The sequence below is a fragment of the Mastomys coucha genome, unplaced genomic scaffold (assembly GCF_008632895.1).
Source record: "Mastomys coucha isolate ucsf_1 unplaced genomic scaffold, UCSF_Mcou_1 pScaffold3, whole genome shotgun sequence".
NCBI lineage: Eukaryota > Metazoa > Chordata > Mammalia > Rodentia > Muridae > Mastomys > Mastomys coucha.
The window spans coordinates 41101381-41123790 of record NW_022196909.1 but is presented as its reverse complement, the minus strand read 5'-3'; the positions used below and the strand labels follow the sequence as shown (position 1 = coordinate 41123790).

The 22410-nt window shown below is 49.0% G+C and overlaps 2 protein-coding genes and 1 long non-coding RNA gene across 4 annotated transcripts in view; 1 reads left to right on the top strand and 2 right to left on the bottom strand.

The window, feature by feature from the left end:
- Positions 1-2053: 2053 nt before the first annotated feature.
- On the bottom strand, positions 2054-14343 carry CUNH21orf58 (chromosome unknown C21orf58 homolog). The gene is made up of 7 exons (XM_031348229.1): positions 14281-14343; positions 13014-13050; positions 11912-11985; positions 10315-10479; positions 6905-7016; positions 2521-2636; positions 2054-2296 (listed from the first exon to the last, which is right to left on the bottom strand). Exons 1-7 carry the CDS (start codon positions 14341-14343, stop codon positions 2054-2056), a joined length of 810 nt encoding a protein of 269 aa, XP_031204089.1.
- A 6040-nt stretch (positions 14344-20383) lies between these two features.
- On the bottom strand, positions 20384-21720 carry LOC116075535. 2 transcript variants are annotated; one of them, XR_004112568.1, is made up of 4 exons: positions 21543-21720; positions 21066-21256; positions 20609-20671; positions 20384-20428 (listed from the first exon to the last, which is right to left on the bottom strand). It is a non-coding gene; the product is annotated as an uncharacterized LOC116075535 (long non-coding RNA). The 2 variants fall into 2 exon arrangements; XR_004112569.1 differs by having other exon boundaries at positions 21429-21546.
- A 49-nt stretch (positions 21721-21769) lies between these two features.
- The window catches only part of Pcnt (pericentrin), a 95455-nt gene continuing 94814 nt past the window's right edge, over positions 21770-22410 (top strand). Inside the window, exon 1 of the mRNA XM_031346998.1 lies at positions 21770-22011. Within this exon, the coding sequence (XP_031202858.1) occupies positions 21958-22011 (54 nt within the window). The 5' untranslated portion in view covers positions 21770-21957. The remainder of the gene's footprint in view (positions 22012-22410) is intronic.

Sequence of the window (22410 nt, the reverse complement as noted above, 5' to 3'; positions counted from 1 at the left end):
ATAAATCGCCTTTAATCCTAGCACAGGGCTACAACAGAGAAACCCAGTCTTGAAAAACAAAATCAAACAAACAGAAAAATCATAAATCTTTAAAATAAAACATCATGCCAGGCGTGGCTGTTCCAGCACTAACAGAGGCAGAGACAGATGGATCCTTTAGTGTGAGGCCTGCCTGGTCTACACAGAGACTTCTGGAACAACCTCACTGGTCTCAAAAAACAAAAACTACAAAACCATTAAAATAACAAAGAAGCCAGGCGTAGTTAGGTACGCCAGTAAAGTCTGCTACCTGAAATCAGAGGTGGAGCTCGAAAGTCGAGTTCAAGGTCAGCCTGGACTGCAGAGTAGGTGGCCAGTTGGAGCTGCTGAGTAAGCCCCCATCTCAAACAAACAAAAAGGAGTCAGACAGCCGGGCGCCTTTAATCCCAGCACTTGGGAGGCAGAGGCAGGTGGATTTCTGAGTTCGAGGCCAGCCTGGGCTACAGAGTGAGTTCCAGGACAGCCAGGGCTACACAGAGAAACCCTGTCTCCAAAACAAAACAAAACAAAACAAGAATGTGTTGTCTAAAATGCCTGTTTAGTTTCCAAGGAAACTTGGAAGTCCACCCTTTATTTGGTTTTAAGTATGTATGGAATGCTATGATAGGACATAATGGTGGTGGCCAGACGTGGAAATGGTAGGGAGACAAAAATATGCATGTAAAATACTCAGTATTTTAATAAAATAAAAAAACCTCAGTTATCAGACTTGACAGCAAGCACCACCTTCGCCTGCTGAACAATCCTGTTGGCCCTGTATATTTCCTTCTTCTTTTTTTAGATAGATTTATTTATTTATTTTAGATTTATTTATTTTATGTGTATGAGTACACTGTAGCTGTACAGATGACTGTGAGCCATCATGTGGCTGCTGGGAATACACAGGATGGCCCCGCTCGCTCTGGCATAATACACTGTAGCTATCTTCAGATGCACCAGAAGAGGGCGTCAGATCTCATTACGGGCGGTTGTGAGCCACCATGTGGTTGCTGGGATTTGAACTCTGGACCTTCGGAACAGCAGTCAGTGCTCTTACCCACTGAGCCATCTCGCCAGCCCCTAGATTTATTTATTTATTTTTATGTATATGAGTACACTGTCGCTGTCTTCATGCACACCAGAAGAGGGCATCGGATCCCATTACAGATGGTTGTGAGCCACCATGTGGTTGCTGGGAATTGAACTCAGGACCTCTGGAAGAGCACTGAGTGCCCTTAACCTGAGAGCCATCTCTCCAGCACAGCCCTGTATATTTTAACTGAAGTCATATCACGAATTCTACAGCTTGCCTCTTTCACATTAAAATGAAGTGGTCATGTCAGGTATAGCCAACCGACATGTCTTCCCCAGCTATAATATTCGACCTCCCCTTGCTTCATGTGTGGGCGTGTGTAGAGCCAGCCCCGCAAGAGTCTAACACGGAGCCTCACACATGTTCAAACAGACTGAGCTATATCTCCAGCCTTCCATAGGAATGTCAAAATGTATACGTAGCTATAATGATCCATTCTGATCTTGGGTAGTTTTTCTTTAGTCTTTCGTAATAAAATGTTTATATTCTGCCTGAGTGAGGCGTTCGTTCACCTAGCGTTTGCAGATGGCACTGGAGAGTGACCGAGGTCATAATGCTTACAGAGATACAATGCCTCTCATTTCACAATCATTTCACATTTGTCATACAATATCACATCCCTCTTCCCCCGCCCCCTCAGCTTCCCGGGGGTGGGACACCCTATGAGACCAGTCCTTCTAGGCTGTCAAAAAAACTAATGCATAACTTTCCCAGAGGGAGATGGAGATCCACATGGCCTGGGGACTGGGGCTGACACCCACAACCTGCAACCTCATAGTGGACTGAAAATTTTTCTAGCTCCTTCAAATTTGCCACAGCGCATGGGCCTGACCGCGGGGTGCACGCGTGTGCTCTATGGCATGCGGTGAAGAGAGGTGACGACCGCCCATCTTTCCGCTTACCTGCTGCAAGACACTAGCTTTCTCCCTCCACACCTGCGTGCTAAGGGTAGCTGGGATGGGAGGTCGAGGGCTCGGTCAGGTGGCTCACAGTGGGCAAGAAGCTGGCTGCGTGTGGGAGCGTAGTGGCTGCAACGACTGGAGGCCACGCGGCATAACCCGAAGGGGAGCCAGCTGTGGAGGCAGCCTGCAGCTGAGTGGTGGGCGGGTAGTGGTGGTGGTGGTGAACCGGGGGTGGTTTCTGCTTCTCAACTCTCGGGACTCCGTGGTGCATCCATCGTTGGTCCTGGCAGAGCACACAGCCAGATCAGGACTTCAACATGCTTTCCCTGGGCCCAGAGGCAGCCGACTGTGTCGGGTCACCTGGGCTTAGAGCTCTCGGGGCCCCAGGTGCATTCCTTCACCACAAACAGGAAACATCCTTGTACAGGTTCTCCCGAGCAAACCCCTCCCCCAGCCACGCCGCCCCCACCCTCCAGCCGCTGGCTACATTTCAGCACCCAAACCTACCTGGAGGGTAGCAGCTCGAGGCCCTGTGGGCCCCGGAGGCAGGGCTTTGAGCATCATGTTCTGCATGAGGATCTGATGCATCTGTGCGTTCTGCATCAGCATCATCTCCACCATATCTAAAAGGAGAGTCGGGTAAATTATTCATGCCTTAGTTGCTCATTACATTCCTTAGAAAACGGGAGTGGAGGGCTGGAGAGATGGTTCCGCAGTTAAGAGCACCTTAAGAGATTGCTCCTCCAGAGGTCCTGAGTTCCATTCCCAGCAACCACATGGTGGCTCCCAACCATCTGTAATAGAATCTGATGCCCACTTCTGGTGTGTCTTGAAGACAGCAACAGTGTGCTCATACATAAAAAAATAAATAAATCGGGGGTTGTGAGATGACTCAGCAGCTAAGAGCACTGACTGCTCTTCCAAAGGTCCTGAGTTCAAATCCCAGCAACCACATGGTGGCTCATAACCACCCGTAATGAGATCTGAAGCTACAGTATACTAATCTATAATAATAAATAAATCTTTAAAAAATAAATAAATAAGGGGAAGGGGGAGGAAACAGGTTTTTTTTTTCCTGGAGGGGAAACTGAGGAAGGAGATATCATTTGAAATGTAAATTTTAAAAATATCTAATTAAAAAATTAAAAAAAACAATAAAAAACAATATATCTTTTTAATAGATATATTCCATCTAATAAATCTATTTATATTTAAATGTTCAAAAAAGATATCTAAATAGATGATAGCCAATAAATAAATATATCTTTTTTTAAAAAATGGCTATTTCTAAAAAAAGGGGGGGGGGGAGTGGAGCCGGAGAGCATAGAGAGCATCCCGCAAATGTGTCTGCTCTTATCAAAGAGGAAAAGGAAGAATCAGAGATGAGGAAAGACAAGGGAGACCAGAGCAGAAGAGACTTTCCCAGTATCCCAGGGAGGGAAGCCCTGCCCATGCTGAATTTCCAGATCTGGCCTCCAGTAAGACAGCTGGTTTTAGGCCACCCACTGTGAGGATCTTTGTTGCCAAAGGTCTAACACGTTTATCACTCACCAATAAAGGCACCTGGCAACATTCTAATTTCTGACAATGTAATGGACAGACTCAGTTTTTCCCACAGCAGCTAAAGACTGGAAACAGTGCTGGGACTCTTGTCAGTCTCCCTAAAGGAACCTTCCACCAACCCCACCCCCACCCCCGCCCTGAGCCACCTTCTCAGTCAAACAACCAAGCCCAGAGTATCAGAGGGTCTAAACAGAAGCACCAGGAACTGGTTGGCCCTTGCAAGGTCGTAGGAGCAAGGTAGGAAGCCAGACCTTTGCTGCAACTCCCTTGCCAGACAGAGTCAAGAGGCCAAGTGGCAGTCCCAGTCGGAATGAAGACTCCAGCAGCAGGAGTGACCGGTGCTCCAAAAGGGAGGGTTCTCCTAAGTCAAGCTTTTAGGTTTCCTTCCCATACCAGACAACTAGGTAGGAGACCAAATGTGGTCACAAATACTACGTTACGCTTACTACACTATGAAGTGTTATTCAATCTATCGCTGGCTACAGTGTGGATGGGCCTTAGGTGCATTATACTAACCAAACTAAAACAGTCACAGAAAGACAGAAATCACGAACATGTCAAATTCAGAAAGAAAGACTATGGGGGGAGACTTTCAAGCTGTGCAATATTTTAAAGGCTGTAAGATCAAGTATTATGCACACTTGGTAGGGCTGGAGAGATGGCTCAGCGGTTAAGAGCGCTGACTGCTCTTCCAGAGGTCCTGAGTTTAATTCCCAGCAACCACACGGTGGCTCACAACATCTGTCATGGGATCTGATGCCCTCTTCTGGGGTGTCTGAAGACAGTGACAGTATACCCATATACATGAAGTAAGTAAATAAATCTAAAAAAGAAAGAAAGAAAGAAAAGAAAAAAAGCCAAACATCAAAACTGACAAAACAGCTCCAGCTAAGCAGTATGCACGCACCTTTGATCCCAGGGCTGGAGAGGCAGAGGTAGGCTGAGCTCTAGGAGCTCAGGATAGCCAGGGCTACATGGAAAGACCCAGTCTCAAAATAAAATATAGGACACCTGAACTATTTGTTACATATCAACGGTGTGAAGTAAGTGTCACTGTTGTACTACAAAGTCCTTAAAAAATTTTTAGTTGTTTTTTTATTTTTATTTTTATGTGTAGGCATGTTTTGCTTGCATATATGTATGCATGTTCACCACGCACATTCCTGGTGCCAGGGGGGAACAGAAGAGGGCATCAGATCCTCTGGAACTGGAGTTATAGATGGTTGTGAGCCACCATGTGGTTGCTGGGATTTGAACTCAAGACCTTTGGAAGAGCAGTCAGTGCTCTTAACCACTGATGGATGCCAAGGATGCCCCTGAACTTTTGACTCTGTTGCCTCTAGGTCCCAAGTACTACAGCTTGCAGCTGAGTCACTACAGCTGGGTTATATAATAATGCTAAGGTAATAGTTCAAACTAGGCTTCTGAATTCTGTTCCAGAATTTTCTTTCTTCCTTTCTTTCTTTCTTTCTTTCTTTCTTTCTTTCTTTCTTTCTTTCTTTCTTCCTTTTTTTCTTTCTTTTTGTTTTTGTTTTTTGTTTTGTTTTGTTTTGTTTTTTCTTCGAGACAGGGTTTCTCTGTGCAGCCCTGGCTGTCCTGGAACTCACTCTGTAGACCAGGCTGGCCTCGAACTCAGAAATCCGCCTGCCTCTGCCTCCCAAGTGCTGGGATTAAAGGCCTGTGCCACCACTGCCCAGCTTCTATTCCAGAATTTTAACTATTCATCTTTGGATTTGATTATGGAGGAATTATGGTCTTTTGGAGGGGTCATTTTTTAAATTTGCTTTTTCATATACCTTCTGTTTCCAGAGAGTAAAGGACAGTTGTTTGGGGGGGTTATTCTTGCATCTGTTATCACCAGGGGCTACCTGGCTTGTCCTTTGGCCTCTACTAATACATTTTGCTGTGTATACACCTCCCTGACTCCCATGGATAATTAAATGTAATTAAGAATAAAACATGGGGCTGGAGAGATGGCTCTGTGGTGAGAAGCACTGGCTGGTTAGTTTGCATTCAGCATTCATCCTCACAGCAGCTCACAAACATCTGTAACTCCAGTTATCGGGGATCTGGTGCCCTCTGCTGGCCTCTGCGAGCAATGCATGAACGTGGCAGTGATGTACATGCAGGCAAAAACACTCAAAACACTCAAAAAACACAAAACAAAAACCCTTTTTAAAAATTGCTGCCGGGCAATTGGTGGCGCACGCCTTTAATCCCAGCACTTGGGAGGCAGAGGCAGGTGGATTTCTGAGTTCGAGGCCAGCCTGGTCTACAGAGTGAGTTCCAGGACAGCCGGGACTACACAGAGAAAAAAAAAAAAAAAAAAAAAATTGCTTAGGACATGTCAGATCCCACCCCACCCCCTCAAAAGGACGGTCTGACCCAGCTCAGGCTGGACTTTGACCCAGGATGTTAAACACTCAGCACTCCTCAGAAACCTTGAGAAGTGGGTTCCTACAATCCCCAGTCTCCGAAAAGGGCATTGAGTTCTGTTAATTCCAAAAAAAAATCCTCCAACAGATCAAAGCCCCCAGGTAGCAGAAAACAACCAACTCACAAGTCTCAGGAAGTCCTCTTGACCTACCAGCAGATAACCAAAGTTCCCCCTTCCCTGGACTTCTGTAAGCAGTTAGGGCTGCTGAGGGGTTCAGAGAAACCAAGCTGCACGGAAGGGACTCTGACTCTGACCTGGTGATTGGCAGAGAGCTCTGGGGTTCCAGCTTCACCGGTCAGTACTCTCCAGGTGGGACTTGATCTGGGAGCCTTTTGGTTGTCCTGACTTCTCTAAGTAACCTCAGTAAACTTGTGGGTTTACTAAGCTTGGCCTTTGGTGGTACTGTTATTTCTGTCTGTTACTGATTCCCTAAGGTCAAGAGATGTTTACATCACTCGGAAAACACCTACTGTCATGGTTTGAATACGAATGGGCCAGGGAGTAACACTATTTGAAGGTGTGGTCTTGTTGGAATAGGCGTGTGACTGTGGGCCTGGGCTTTAAGACCCTCATCCTAGCTGCCTAGAAGTCAGTAGACTTATAGCAGCCTTCAGATGAAGATGTAGAACTCTCAGGTCCTCCTGTAACATGCCCGTCTAGATGCTGCCATGCTCCTGCCTTGATGATAATGGACTGAAGCTCTGAACCTGGAAGCCAGCTTCCAAGTAAGTGGTGTCCTTTATAAGACTTGCCTTGGTCACGGTGTCTGTTCAGAGCAGTAAGACCCTAACCAAGACAAGCACATAGGAAAACACCTGCTTAGGAAATATTTTCCTTTTCAGTATTAACTTTACAAAACGAAAGCAATATCAATATGGAGCACATACACACCTTCTTTAATACTTCCCGATCTCTGAGTGGGAAAGGCCTGAGGAGGAGAAATCTGTGCAATCAGTGGCTGTTGGGGTAGCTGCTGAATGATGGTGGCAGGAGCCTGGGGAACCTGAGAGAGGCAAGTTGGTTAGCTGGCTAAACGCACAGTCTTTGCAACTGTCCCCCACCCTCCCACCTGTAAACTTGACGAACCATCCATCCATCTGTCCATCTACTCAGTCAGTTATCCATCCACACATCCCATCCACCCATCTGTCTGTCTACCCGTCTGTCTATTCATCCCTCCATGCATCATGCCTCTGAAGAGAAGGTTAATGGTTAACACTGTGATCCGGTCATCATTAGGACATGGTTTTGTTATGTTTTTGAGACAAGGTCTCCTTGTGTAGTTCTGACTGGCCTTGAGCATGTGGCGGTCCTTCTGCCTCTAACTCCAGAGTACGGGATGTAGGTACATACCACGCCCTCCAGCAACTACATGATATTTTGAATGTTTTTCGTATTTCCTTCCTTCAGGTAGTAAATGCCTGGTTCATTTTGCTTTAATAGATTTAACATTGTATGTGTCCAGTCTTTTAGCTGCGATGCATTTTAACAGAAGTACAGTGGGAATTCATGGTATGGGGCGGCTAGGGGCACACACTTGTCTTTGAAAGTCAAGTGTTCCCAGTCCTTCTCTAGTGACTTGGTGGCATTACCAACTTTGCTTATGACTACAGCTCTCCCGTGTATAGAGGCAGGCCATATATGGCCCCTATTGTTTCTTTCTAGTCTCAGAGTCAGTGGTCTAGACCAGACCTGGGAGCTTTCACTATAGAGTGCAGGTAATGAATTGTTTGGGCTCGTGGGACACATGGGCTCAGTTGAGTATCTGCTCTGCTGTTAGAAATAAGAACAGGCGGGCTGGAGAGATGGCTCAGCGGTTAAGGGCACCAACTGCTCTTCCAGAGGTCCTGAGTTCAATTCCCAGCAACACGTGGTGGCTCACAACCATCTGTAATGGGATCCGATGCCCTCTTCTGGTGTGTCTGTAGACAGCTACAGTGTACTCACATACATTAAATGTTAAAAAAAAAAAAAATCTGCCGGGCGGTGGTGGCACACGCCTTTAATCCTAGCACTTGGGAGGCGGAGGCAGGCGGATTTCCGAGTTCGAGGCCAGCCTGGTCTACAGAGTGAGTACCAGGACAGCCGGGGCTACAGAGAGAAACCCTGTCTCGAAAAACCAAAAAAAAAAAAAAAAAATCACAAGGCAGGGCCTTTGATTTCTGGAGGGACACTCTAGGTTAGTTGGGGTCAAAAAAAAAAAAAATCTTTAAAAAAAATAAGAACAGGCACCAACAGATGTGAACATGTGTCCCTATAAGTTACTATTTCACGAAAATCAAGATGTGCATCTTCCTGTATTACAAGGTATTTATTCCTCTACTTTTTCAGCAAACATTTAAGAACATGAAACCAGCCACCAGGTATTGTGGTGCATGGTTCTAATCTCAGTACTCGGGAAGCAAGGGGCAGGAGGCTCTCTGTGAGTCTGAGGTCAGCCTTGTCTATATAGAGAGTTCCAGGCCACCTAGGGCTACATAGTGAGACCAAGGAGATCTTAAAAAAAAAAAAAAAAAAAAACATAATGTGGGCTGGAGAGATGGCTCAGTGGTTGAGAACACTGGCTGCTCTTCCAGAGGACCTGGGTTCAATTCCCAGAACCCACAACCCACATGATAATGCACCTGGGTTCAATTCCCACAACCCACATGATAATGCACAATGGTCTGTAATTCCAGTTTCAGGGGATCTGAAACCTCACATGGACATACATGCAGGCAGGCAAAGCACTAATGTTATAATAATAATAATAATAATAATAATAAATAAAATACAATGATCCTGAAAGAACAGCGGCTGGAGAACCTGGAACCTAAGTATAGATAGCTCACCAGCAGAAGGAATTCTGTGCGATCCACTCCCTCTGCTAAGTACTGCCTCCCATTTCCCTGCCCAAAGGACAAATGTCTTCCAGACCACCCTGTGCTTTTCCCCCTCAACTTCCTGGGTTCCCTCACACTGAGCCCCAGGCAAAGACCTCAGCTGGCTCTCCGACCTCCTCTGCTTTAGAAAGATTTTTTCTCAAACCAGTGAGATGGCTCAGCAAATGAAGGCGTTTGCCAGGAGGCCTGGCAACCTGATTCCCAGAACATGTATAACACTAGAAAGATGGCAGCCCCTCCAGAGTATGGTTCTCGGACTTCTACATATGCGCTGTGGTGTGCATGGGGCCCACATATGTATCGCATGCGCTGTGATCGTTTGACTAAGTTTGACTTATGGGAAAAGACACTATCAGGAGGTGTGGCCTTGTTGGAGGAAGCGTGTTACTGTGTAGGCGGACCTTGAGGTCTTGTGGTGCTCAAGCTCTGCCTCGTGTGGAAGAGGCCCTTCTAGCTGCCTGGAAGCCCTTCTTTCCACCTTTGGATCAAGATGTAGAACTTCTGGCTCCTCCAGCCCCAAGTCTGCCTGGATGCAGCCATGCTTCCTGCCATGACGATAATGAACTGTAAGCCAGCCCCAGTTAAATGTTGTCCCTATAAGAGTTGCCTTAGTCATGGTGTGTCTTCACAGCAATGGAAACCCTAAGACATGCACACGCTACTAACACATACAATTTAATACATGTATATGATTTTTCAAGAGGTCAGTTGATTTCTGTTGCTCATGATTCAGGATTCCGTGTGTAGGCTGTACCAGTACCAGGTAAAGTTCTCAGAATGGTATACTCCGCTGTTGTAACTCTATCCCTAAGTCAGGGTCTTTTTTTTTTTTTTTTTTGGCTTTTTCGAGACAGGGTTTCTCTGTGTAGCCCTGGCTGTCCTGGAGCTCACTCTGTAGACCAGGCTGGCCTTGAACTCAGAAATCCGCCTGCCTTTGCCTCCCAAGTGCTGGAATTAAAGGCGTGGGCCACCAACCTCCCGGCCTAAATCAGGGTCTTAATCATCCCTTGTCACTGTGAAGTATTAAAAGGTGGCGCTTATCTGAGTTCAGGCACCGCTAGTGCTAAACTCCCCTAATTCTTCCAGTGCAGCTGTTAGGTTTGTCCTACTAGGAGGTGAGTCTGTCCTGAGAGTTGGCCATCCCCACGCTGGTCCTCCACGTATTTCTTCCCCCCAGAGGACCCAAAGTGTCATGGATGGCAAATGAAGCTGTTAATTGTTTACTGGCAGAATGAATCTCTCCAGAGCACCAGCATCCTTCTGGGGGAGTCCTGGAAAAGAGAGGGGTCTTTGGCCTCCCTGGAAGGTAGGAGGGGCGAGAAATGCCTCCGGTCTCCCTGATTGGACGGCCTGTGCCCTTTTGCATCGCTGTGACTTCTACCCCACCGTAGGTTGCCATTACCCAAGAGTCTCCCTTACCGGGTGCTGGATGATCCTTGGTGGCTCTGGGGGTCGGGGCAAAGGTGGGGAGGCAGCAGGGAAGACACCTATGGGAGGCGCCTCGGGGTCTAGGGTTGGCACCGCGGCTCTTCCGTGGGCCCTCCAGGCATGGGCTGGGGAGTGTTCGTCCATCAGTTGCTGCTCCTAAAAGGATGAGAGCCTGTTGGCTTGGGGAGCCATCAGCCGAGGGCTCTGATTCAACCCTTGCGTCTCACTGGGTGAGCAGCCCCTCATCAGCATGGTTTTACCATGCCTCACCCCTGCCAGGGAGTATGACACTCAAATGTCTAGTGTGGAGTCCCTGCAACTAGGTCTCTGTGTCTCTCTTCCCAACATGACCATATTCAATAAACCATCTTTTTCTGCTTTCTACTGGCAACTTTTGTTTTTGTTTTTGTTTTTGTTTTGTTTTTTTTTTGTTTTTTCGAGACAGGGTTTCTCTGTGTAGCCCTGGCTGTCCTGGAACTCACTCTGTAGACCAAGCTGGCCTCGAACTCAGAACTCAGAAATCTGCCTGCCTCTGTCTCCCAAGTGCTGGGATTAAAGGCATGTGCCACCACTGCCCGGCTACTGGTGACTTTTTTTTTTAAAAAAGATTTATGTATTTATTTTATTTATGTGAGTACACAGTTGCTATCTTCAGACACACCAGAAGAGGGCACCAGACCCCATTACAGATGGTTGTGAGCCACCATGCTGTTGCTGGGACTCAGGACCTCCGGAAGAGCAGTCAGTGCTCTTACCCGCTGAGCCATCTCTCCAGCCCATTGACTTGACTTTTAATTGGCTTGTTGTGAAGGGGTGGCCAGACTGACTTAGGGCACAGGTCAATAGTGTTCCTTGGTGCCGAGCGGTGGTGGCGCACGCCTTTAACCCCAGCACTTGGGAGGCAGAGGCAGGCGGATTTCTGAGTTCGAGGCCAGCCTGGTCTACACAGTGAGTTCCAGGACAGCCAGGGCTATACAGAGAAACCCTGTCTCAAAAAACCAAAAAAAAAAATAAAATAAAATAAAAAAATAAAAAGTAATGTTCCTTGGTAAACACTCACAAATTCTCTTCTCTGAGCACACACCAGTTACTTGTTGAGTTTCTGGTTGTCCTTTGTGTTTCCCAGCCAGCTATCTAATGGTTCTTCATGAATTTCAGCATCTACCTCACTGTAGAAAGAGCCAACCTCCTGTCCCATGGCAGTGTTGGGATAACACCCATGTAGATGCTTTTAGGCAGGGCCACTTCTTGCTGGAGACCAGTTTAGCCTAGGTGAGCCCTTCCGGGGGGTAGAGGGGAATGGGCCTTAACTAATTGCCTTCTCTGTTGCCAGCTACCTAAGCAGTCTCTAAGCTTACACACCCAGCCTATACCTGATGTACTTTGTCTGATTTCCTCAGGGGGAGCGGGAAGTGATGGTGTGGGAGTATTCATCCCTTAAATGCTCAACAGTTCTGTTATTCATTTTCAATCTGCAAACATTAGCTAATTGGCCCCGTGAATACAGAGCACCTTTGTTGGTGTAAGCTGGCCTGTGTGTTAGCCCTCGGGGAGTCAGGCCCGCGTTTGGCGGAGGGTGCAGGCCTACCCAGAGCCTCTGCAGAAGGTCCTTCCTTCTCCTCAAAGCACTCTGCAGGGCGGTGTCTGACTTTTCCTGCTGTCCTGCATAAAGAAGGCGCACATCAATGAGGTACATAAGCCTGGCTGGTGACTCTGACAGAGTGCCCCAACGTCCCTGCATCCTAGGGTTCAGAGCAGCCTGGAGCCTTTGAGCTCCTGAGCTCAGGTCTCTCATAAACATCCATCCTAAAGGAGCAGGGGCCGGGGTTGGGGCAGGGAGAGCAGGGGCTCTGGTAGAGAGGGAAAGACTTGGTTAGAGTGAGCCTGGTGGGTTTTCTTGGTCTTGTAAGGCATCGGAAGTCAGTAGAACAGATTTCCCCCTTGATGCTGCAGCACTCCTATATAGAAGGAGGCCCAGTCATACATAGCTCCATAGCCCTGGCTCCAAAGCCTGGCCTGGGAAGGACAGGCATGCTCACCAACTGGAAGGAGAGGGTCTCACTCCAGAGAAAGCTCTGGTGGGGTCTATGGGAGCTAGGATTTCGATGATGCCTGGACAGGCTTCTCTGGAAGCTTTACCTGGAATACCCTCTGGCACATTTGTGGCCATTGGACAATGGGTAGGTCCCCTGGGTCATGTGGCCTGGTGTGCCCTTTTCGATCTAGATTCAAGGCACCCAGGTTTGGCCAGCTGCCCTCAGGGTTCCCAGAGTTCCCTACATAGCTGTGGATGCTCCATCTTCTAAAGAACAAAGCACGCTCCTCTGGCCTCAGATCCTCACTCAGCCGTCCATGAACCTAGATGCCGGTCCGGGGCACTGAGAAGGATAAGCCTGAGGCCCTGCCCTCCCCTGCAACCAGAGCAGTGTGAGTCTGAATTAACAGGCAGAAGTTCTTCACTGATCAACCTGAGGTAGGTCACCTGACCTCATCTACAAGATACATTCTCTCTAGGACTCTGCTGGCTAACTCTGAGTGTGTGTGTGTGTGTGTGTGTGTGTGTGTGTGTGTGTGTGTGTGTGTGTGTGTTGTTTTGCAGGAGAAACAAATCCAGGGCCTGCTCTGCCTACCCCTCTTCTTGCCTGTCCCCCTTCCTCCCTGGGCATACCCACGCTGCTTTCCGCTCTTACCTGCTCTGTCCATGCTCTCTCGCTCCTGCTCCAGCATCTAAGAGGAAGAAGCAGTGACAGTGACTGGGCTCCAGGTTGGTGAGCGGACTCTGTGCCGGCCCACCTGCTGGTGTAGCTGATATCCCAGAAGCTCCGGGGGTGGGCAGCACCCAAAAGGAAGTATGGAAGGCAAGAAGCCCTTGGAAAAGCGAGTAGTAGATGGGGCAAGCTTGGGTCCCCCATTCTGATAAGGATCGTTCTGGTAATGCTCTCAAACGTGAGGCATGCTCTCCATCCTAAGCCCGGAGGGGATGACGATAACCCCCAGGAGACGGAGGTGATGCTCTGCATCCTGATGCACAGCACGGAGTGTGCTGATGGGCCTCAGAGTGTTTCCCTACTGGGGCCCACTGGGGACACAGCGATGGGGAGCAAGATAGATGATCTGATTGATGGTCCACAAGAGGGCTCTTTTACGGGTCCCAAGGATTACCCTGAAGGTCCTGAGAGAGATGCTCCAGGCAGATTGCTGAGTACTGGTAGCAATTCTGGCAGAGACTACCCTCAGGGCCAACCCAGGGCCACCCGGGGCCCTGAACTAGGGATTCCAGGGTTGGGAATAGATAGCAATAGGTAATAGGAACAATGCAGGCAGAGCATACAGACACGTTGCCATGGGAACCGTGCTTATTGTGTGCACGGGCAGGTACATGGCTGCTCACGGACCCCTCCAAATGTCCTCGATGGTTACGAAGGATGAGAAGACTGGGTGTGACCAGCTTTTCTTTCCCCTGGGGAAGTTGGGCTCAGTCTCCACAGTAAGGAATAACCCTTTAAACACTGGAGCCTGAAGGTGCAGGCGCTCTGTAGGGCTGTGCCCTGGAAGTAGTTTGCTGGTGGGCACAGCCTGCCTCCTGACTTTGGAAACTGCTAGGACCTGACGGGTTCTGCGCAGCACAAAAAAAAAAAAAAAAAAAAAAGCAAACAAGAAACCATAGCTAGCCGGGCGGTGGTGGTGCACTTGGGAGGCAGAGGCAGGCGGATTTCTGAGTTTGAGGCCAGCCTGGTCTACAGAGTGAGTGCCAGGACAGCCAGGGCTACACAGAGAAACCCTGTCTCAAAAACAAAACAAACAACAACAACAAAAAAGAAGCCATAGTTGTTTGTTAGGAAGCCAGACGCAGGGAAAAGGTTTGCTCTGGAAGTGGGGACTTCCGGCAGTCTGCAGGGGCGGGAGATTTGCCTGAATTAACTGATTAACAACAGCAGTGGAGAGGCTCTGTCTTACCCGTTCCAGGAGTCCTAACCTCAGCCGGGTCATCTGATCCGCCATAGAGGCATCCAACGCCATGACAACTGAATAAGGGGCCTGCAGAGAAGTAGGAGACTGAAGTCCTCACTCTGCCTGGGCCCTTGGTTAAGTACGGCAAAGAGCCCCGTCAGGGATCATGGTGCCTCAAGAGAAGTAAATGGGAGATTGACCGGTCCCTCCCTGGACCACAGTGCCAGAGCCTGCCCTGGAGTCTGTGACAGTTGCTAGCCTGTGAGGAAGGGAGGTCCTGGGTTGCCAGGACACCTCTGAGAGTCCCTCCTCGGCTCTGTGTCCCCAAATGGGTCACCTGTAAACACTGACTCATGGGTGTTGCCAGGCACAGATCAGTGGGGAGGTAAAAGGCCAGAGAGACATATTTCAGATTCCTCCAGATGCCACTTACCCAGGGAAATAGCGTAGGAGAGTCGTGGAAGACTCCCCATCACCCCTACGCCCACGCCATGCCACGCCAGCCACACCACTCTGGTCATTTGCTGCTGCCTCTGGGACCCTCTTCTCCTTCCTTGGAACCCTCAAAGTGAAAAGGCAGTGTGGCTGGATACCCAGGAGACCATCAGACAGGAGCTTCCTAAGGGGCTCGGGAGACTTTTTGCTGTAGAGTTGTCTGCCAGAGAGGGGTCAAGGGCAGCCCTGGAGTGGACATTGGGCCAGAGGGTGCAACGGCACAGAGAACACAGACAGGAATAAAGAAAAGGGGGTCAGGTATGGGAGTTGAGGTTCTAAACCAGATGGGATGTGAGTCAATCACCCTATGAATCTAAGAGACAAACAAAGTACGGTCAACACTGCCAGGAACCTAGGTAACCTTGGGAACTGTCACATTGAACGGGAGTTAGAGGGACGTAAGTAGACAAGGAAAGCAAAAGTAGACGCCCTGAGATGGTGGCTACTTGCTCCCAGAAGGCATTGCTAGGAGAGATAGCAAAGCCTGGGAGTGGATATCTAAACAGGGCCAATAAGGGACAGAGGACACCGATGATGTTTTCTCTCAGTTTGACTGGGCTCCCGGCTTTCTGGGAATTAGTGTTTTTCTTATCAAGTGGTATTAAAGGTACTATCTATCAACACAGCTTATCCCTGCGATGCTGGCCCTGGCTCCCTGACCCGGAAGCCGCTAACCGGCTTCTCTGTTGTGAAATGCCCGTCCTCGTTCCGTACTGTCCACTTTGGTAGGCAGTTGCTAGGCACAGTAAATGTTTACAGGGTAGGGAGCCATGTCCACGGTGAGAGTATCTGAGTTCCTTACCGTTGACGGCCTTCAGTGCTAAAAATAAATTGAAATAGGATCCAAGAACTACACTTTGCAGGGTTTCTCTCCAGTTTTGTTGGCACAGGTGAGCTGGGCACGTGCCAGTTGTTAAGAAATTGAAATACATAAAACCTGAGGCTCAAGTATGACTCTGGGCTCTGGTTGTCCCCGCGACGTCTGATCTTGCTATCTTTCTTGCTATCTTTCCCTCTCTTGTTTGCACAAAACACCCGATTCTGAATCCGGGAGACAAGAAGTCTCGGCTCCCCAAAGAGGACTGTGATCTGGCCCAGGGAGGAATGCGTCTCTGTGGCGTCCAAAATTTCCTGGAGTTTTGTTTATTTGTTTGTTTGTTTGTGTTTGTTGGGGTCCCTCAGCTGCAAGACGTCGGAGTTTGCCATTGCAGACTCAACTCATGCCTGCTGTGCCTGAAACAAAGGCTCACGGACTACACCTGCTGGCTGACACGTGTACAGCCTGAGGACATCTGTTGTTGACCCCCTCCCCCACTGTGGACTGCGCCTCCAGCCATTCCCCGGAGCTGAGACCTGCAGGACACCCTGAATCTCCACCTTCAGCCCTGTAGCCGGTTTCCCTTTGACATCCTCCTAGACTTTGCTCAGACTCTTCCTGACTCCTCCCGAATTCCTTATGTTATTCAAATGTCATTGTAACCTAGAGATTCAGTTTGCTCTCTTGTATATAAATGCTGAACCCCCAAAGTAAAGACGAGCCTTCATTGGAAACCCTCAACTTGGCTTCGTGTCCTTTTGTTCTCGAACTCTATGTTTCAGGTCTCCTTTCTCCCTTCGGTCAAGGCAGAACCCAGTTCATGAAACTGTGGGACAGTTTCATGTGTTGTGGTCACTTAGCTGCATGGCTTATCCTGAGGCTGCCTGACAAGACCTTGGATACAGTGTCACTCCTGAGAGTGAAGGGAAGGAGTTGTTACTGCTTTTGCTCTGAGAGGGACTAAGCCCAGCATGCATTCCCTGCCCTGGGCCCACAACAAGCCATGTTCAACTCGAGGTGTGTGGGGGGGTAGGTAAACAGAACAAAGAGCATCCAGAGTCACTGATCTACTGTCTAGAAGGCATGTGGTGCATTCGGATAGTGTGGTTTGTCTGAAGAAAGGTAAGGAGAAAATGCCCAGGCCTGTCCCCCTTGGCCTCCATCTTTCTTCCCATGTCATCGCCTAGTTACAGACATCTAGGGAGGGGGCTGTGCTATCCTCCTGCCTTCCCCAGACAGAGCTGCAGCAGGGTTGAGTTTTGGGAGTGTTTGCCCTTCTCCATATGGGGAAACCATCAGAGATCCTCAAACAGCTTAAGAACAGTCAGGTTGTCCTGACCCCACACCTCCTCCCTTAGGAACACTTGCCAATAAACAAACGGCTTCTCATTTCTCTCTCTCTCTTTTTTAAAAGGTTTATTTATTTATTTCATGTATATGAGTACACACTGTAACTGTACAGATAGTCGTGAACCTTCACGTGGTTGTTGGGAATTGATTTTTCAGGACCTCTGCTGACTCTGGTCAACCCCATTCGCTCATTCCCATTCGCTCAGTCCCTGCTCGATCCAGCCCAACCATTTATTTATTATTATAAATAAGTACACTGTAACTGTCTTCAGACACACCAGGAGAGGGCGTCAGAGCTCATTATGGGTGGTTGTGAGCTACCATGTGGCTGCTGGGTTTGAACTCAGGACCTTCAGAAGAGCAGTTGGTGCTCTTACCAGCTGAGCCATCTCACCAGCCCCTCATTTCTCTTGATAAAGTGTTTTCCAACACCAAAAGGGCCCTCCTTCCCTGCTGAGATAGGCTCCTAATACATAAGAACAGACAGGAGGTGGCGCCTCCTATGACGGCGTACAGTAGCAAAGGTTACTTGTAAAGACCCTCTCCGCTGCGGTTGGTGTGAGTGGCTACAGACCTTTGACTTTAGAAAAATGTATCTTCCTTTGTCTCTGGCCTAAGAGTCTTCCCAGGCAGAAGCCTGCTCCTGGCGAGGAGGTTAGAGAACTAACTCGATATCCTCTCAAGTGACTTTGAAACTTTCTCTAGCGGATGATTTCAGCACAACCGCTTGGTATTTCCTGTTTCCTATTTGTTCCCACCCATCCTATTCACAGCCTCTAAACTGTGTGAGGCGTGTGTGTGTTTGCAGTGGAATGAAGCACATAAGTGGGGACAGCCTGTAAGTTAGAGTAGTGGGGGTGCGGGGATAGGAGGGTCTGGGTTGTTTTGTGGGTGAAGAGCCTGGGAGCTCATGATCAGTGTTACAGGTATACATTAATAGGGAACAAGATACCACATTACTGGGGATACGGCTGGAGGAGCAGGTAAGGGAGACAATGGCTCTTCCAGACAAACAGAATGAAACCTGCTTCACAAGTTTATGGGAAATGGTGATTTAAGGCTAATGTTTTAAACCACCAGCAATCCTTCTGTTCACTGGTCAGAGTCCAGGCTGAGCCGCCGTCTGTCATTTATGGTATTGAAAGTGGTACTGCCACCGGGTGGCGCATGCCTTTAATCCCAGCACTTGGGAGGCAGAGGCAGGCGGATTTCTGAGTTCCAGGACAGCCTAGTCTACAGAGTGAGTTCCAGAACAGCCAGGACTACACAGAGAAACCCTGTCTCGAAAAGAAAAAAGAAAAACCAAAAAAAAAAAAAAAAAAAAAAAAAAAGAAAGTGGTACTGCCATGTTGGGGGGAGGGGAGGGGCCCACTTTGGATTTAGCATCGATGTCACGAGATTGCAGACTCAAGGAGATGACAAGGTTTAAAACTTTTGTTTGGCTTTCTGCAATCGCCTCCAGCTCCTTAGCCTCCACCTCCTCACCCTCCACATGAGTGAGAGTAAAGAGGGTGGGGAAAGATTTGGTCATTAAAACACAGACACCGCCAAAGGAGCTTCCAGCCTCGGGAACCTCCATATCAGCGGAAGAAGCCACCCTCTCTGATCACACACTGAAACAGGGATCCGGGAAAAGAGGGACAAAGGCGCACAGGGTCCTTAGTGAAGCTCCAGCTGGCCACAGCAGCTGTTTCCTTGTTATCGGTCACCTAAATGACCAGCTGCCCTCACAGAACATCAGAGAGCTACAGGAATGCCCATCATGCTCGTTATTGCTCGAATGCAAGCAACACACGCATCTGATTGCTCCAGCCTTTCTGCCCACTTGTCGCTCTGAGTGTTTTGAATTATTTGTGTGTAGCCTCAGGATGGGATCAACACCAAAGCCTTACATTTTCATAGCCCGTGGCATGAAAAAGCTACACATAGTTTTACCTAAATCTGTTTGCTGGGTGGGAGACTGCCAGTAGAACACTTTGTTCAGAATATGTGATGGGATGGCTACTGTGTGTTTAGAAGCTTTGCATATAGAATACAAGAATGTCAGACAGAGCAGAGAGCAGCTGCTTCTTGCTGTTGGGGTTACTCCCCCCACCCCAAGCCGTTGGGACTATGAGCTAGCCACTTCCTGTCCCCCCAGTCCCCAGCCTTCCTTTCTCTCTCTCTTTTGTTTTTTGTTTTTGTTTTCAGAAACAGGGTTTCTCTGTGTAGCTCTGGCTGTCCTGGAACTCACTCTGTAGACCAGGCTGGCCTCGAACTCAGAAATCCTCCTGCCTCTGCCTCCCAAGGGCTAGGGTTAAAGGCGTGCGCCACCTCGATTTCCTCTTCTCTGTTACTCTCACTTTCCCGGCTTCTGAGGGCATCCTATGTCTCAATCCTGATGCTTTCCATGTCTCCACATTGGGCTTCTTCCCAGGACATCCAATTCTTTGTCCAGCCTATGGGCTGAACTGGGTGGTCCTCCTTGATGACCACTCTTTACTGCAGATTCCTATAACTTCCTCAAGTGCAGCGAGTGCCCTTAAACCCCAAGGCATTGCTCTAGCACCTCCCTGCTTTTATTTTTAATTATATTTTAAAGATATTTTATTATTTTAATTATGTATATGTATGTGTCTGTACATGAGTATATAAATGTGATTGCCAGTACTGACAAGGTCAGAGGCAGCTAATCCCCCCTGGAGCTGGCATTACAGGCAGCTGTGAGCTGTTTGACATGGTTGCTAGGAACCAAACTCTGGTCCTTTGCAAGAGCAGTATGCCCTCGGTGCTGGCTGCTAGTTTTCTGTCAACTTGGCACAAGCTATAGTTGTCTAAGAGAATTTAGATGCCAGGACCCACATCTGGTTCTAAGAGAAGGGGGACCCACTGGAGAAAATGTCTTCATAAGATGGGGCTTTAAGCAGGCAAGTCTTTTTATTTTTATTTATTTATTTATTTATTTATTTATTTTTGGTTTTTTTGAGACAGGGTTTCTCTGTTTAGCCCTGGCTATCCTGGAACTCACTCTATAGACCAGGCTGGCCTCGAACTCAGAAATCCGCCTGCCTCTGCCTCCCAAGTGCTGGGATTAAAGGCGTGTGCCACCACTGCCGGGCTTTATTTTTTATTTAGACAGGGTCTCTCATTAGAGGCCCTGAACTCAAGAGACCCACCTACCTTTGCTTCCCCAGTGCTGGGATTAAAGACATGTGGCTATACGCAGCAGGGGTTTCCTTAGGGAGCAAGGGGTGATTTAGATCCCAGAACCCACATCTGGTGATGCACAACTGCCTTGTGACTCCAACTTTAGGGTATCTAACACCCCCTTCCTGCCTCTAAGGATATCTGCCAGTTCCACACAGAGACACAAACAAACTCATACCTCAAAGAAATAAATATCAGTTGTTTATTTATTTTATACTTTAGAAATCAGAAGTGTGCATCAGATCCTCTGAACTGGAGTTACAGTTGTGAGCCATTATTGGATGCTGGGAATCAACCCGGGGTCCTCTGTAAGAACAACTAGTGCTCTTAACTGCTGATCTCTCCAGTCCCTTAATTTTTGATATATAAAATATGACCACCCCTCAAACATTCCTTAAATATTCCACTGCTCAAAGATTGAGACCAGCATATCCTAGGATAGGTCAGCCCAGAGGGGACCTCCCACCCCAGTGTTTTCATCAGTACCTGAAGTCTTTTGAGTAACGAAAGTGAAGCAATTTTTCTGATCTTGTTAAGTCGGGTGTCAGCCTAGAGAGAAGGCAAAAATGGCTGCCATGCAGATTTGGTATAAAATAGTAGTTTCTATAGACCTTACCGCACTTCCTTGTTCCCGAATTCCTCACTACTGAGGAATTTAAGGAAGATTCAATTTTACTGGCATTACCCTTTCTCCAGATTCCCTACCCTATTGGTGCAGGATGCAAAGCTGACGTATATCCTAGAGCTCAAGATCCCCTCCTTCTATGTTAGTCGCATAACAGCCTGTAACTTTTCAACCCAATGACGAATTAGTAAGTGCCTAGGCAAGCAAGAACCAGCTGCTGGCTGGGGAAGACAGGGGCCCAGTCCTTCCTAATTATCTGAAATCCACTGATGAGCTCTAAACGCGCCTCTTATTGAAAATGAACCATAGTTTTCTTACAGGAGACAGACTGTTTCCTAGAAGAGGCGCTGGAGTGAGACTCAGGAACCAGAACATACAGTGACTCCATTGAAGTGTGTGCATGAATGCAGAACGGTCCTCGGTGGCAACTCCGGGGCCCACTGGGGACAGCGCTCTAAGTTTTAGGTGCCGTTCAATGAATGACTCTGGCTATACTCTGTTCTTTGGATCTAGGTTGAAGACAGGGGTTAGTGTTTAGGAGGGGCAGAAGTGGTCAAAGAAGGGAGGCAGGATTCCAAGTGATCCTATAGGTTGATTTGCACCTCTGAACCAAAAAACAAAAACAAAAACCCATCACAACACTCTCCCTAGACGAACTAAAGAGGCGGCGAGCATCCTAACCAAGGATGAGGGACTATGGGGCCTAAGGCGACAGAGGCTCCCCCAGCGTTCGCAGAAACCCATCGCGACAGAAAAACACGACTTTTGCAAGGGAGAGAGTGGGACGGAGCGCACCGGAGGCGTGGATAGCCGCTCGCGTGTAAGTCCTCCTCCTGTCGAGAGAGGGCGCTAGGCAGCCCCCGCCGCGGGGGAAAGGGTTCGCCCAAACCTTCCCGCCGCACAGCCAGCGAACGCCCGCGAGCCCCGGGAATGCCGCCGCCTCGCTCATTGGTGTAGACGAAGAGGGTGGGGAGCGCCAACGTACCAATGGGGGACAAAGAGAGCTGGCTCTCCGCCCTCGGAGCGTCAGCGGGGCGCGCGTGCGCAAGGCCCCACCGGGGCTCCGGATTGGCGGGGCGGCGCTGACAGTTGTGTGTAGGGGGGTGGGGGAGGCGAGTGGGTGAAGGGAGGGAGTGTAAATAGAGCGCAGGCGGTTTCGCGGCCGGCCGGCCTGCCACTTCCGAGCGACTCTTGAGGAGCCCGGGCGGAGATGGAAGACGAGCAGGAGCAGCGGCGCCGGAAGGTGGAGGCTGGGAGAGCCAAGGTTAGACGGTAGCATCCTTCTCTCCGCTCTGCTGTGGGGAGAAACCCTAAGGAGGGCCCGGTGCTCCTACCGCCGCTTGGCAGGAGCGGTGGCGGTAAAACGATGGCAGCTACCCGGGCGCTCGCCCTTCCCGCCGCCGCCGCCGCCGCCGCCGCGGAATTCACTTCCTAGGCGCCGCCATCTTGAATCCAGCGCCATCGGCCTCGCCCCGCCCCGTTGCAGCCGCAGCCAATCAGCGTCTGAGGCGCTCGCCTCCTCGTGGGCGGGGCCGAGGGCCGTGGGCGGGTCCTGGTCACCTAGCATTCTTCGTTGTTGTGCTTCCGGGGCTCAGGCAACTAACTGCCCGAGGTTTTTTGAAAGATCGTCTCCAGGCTTTACTTTTCCAGGGAACTATGAGCT

What these genes read in the sequence shown, in the direction of transcription:
- CUNH21orf58 (XM_031348229.1), bottom strand. Translation starts at nt 14,343, where the DNA reads ATGGCGTTGGATGCCTCTATGGCGGATCAGATGACCCGGCTGAGGTTA. An exon ending in AGAGAGCATGGACAGAGCAG is followed by an intron (nt 11,986 to 13,013) that starts GTAAGAGCGGAA and finishes TTCTTTATGCAG; the next exon opens with GACAGCAGGAAAAGTCAGAC. An exon ending in CAAGGATCATCCAGCACCCG is followed by an intron (nt 7,017 to 10,314) that starts GTAAGGGAGACT and finishes TGCCTCTCTCAG; the next exon opens with GTTCCCCAGGCTCCTGCCAC.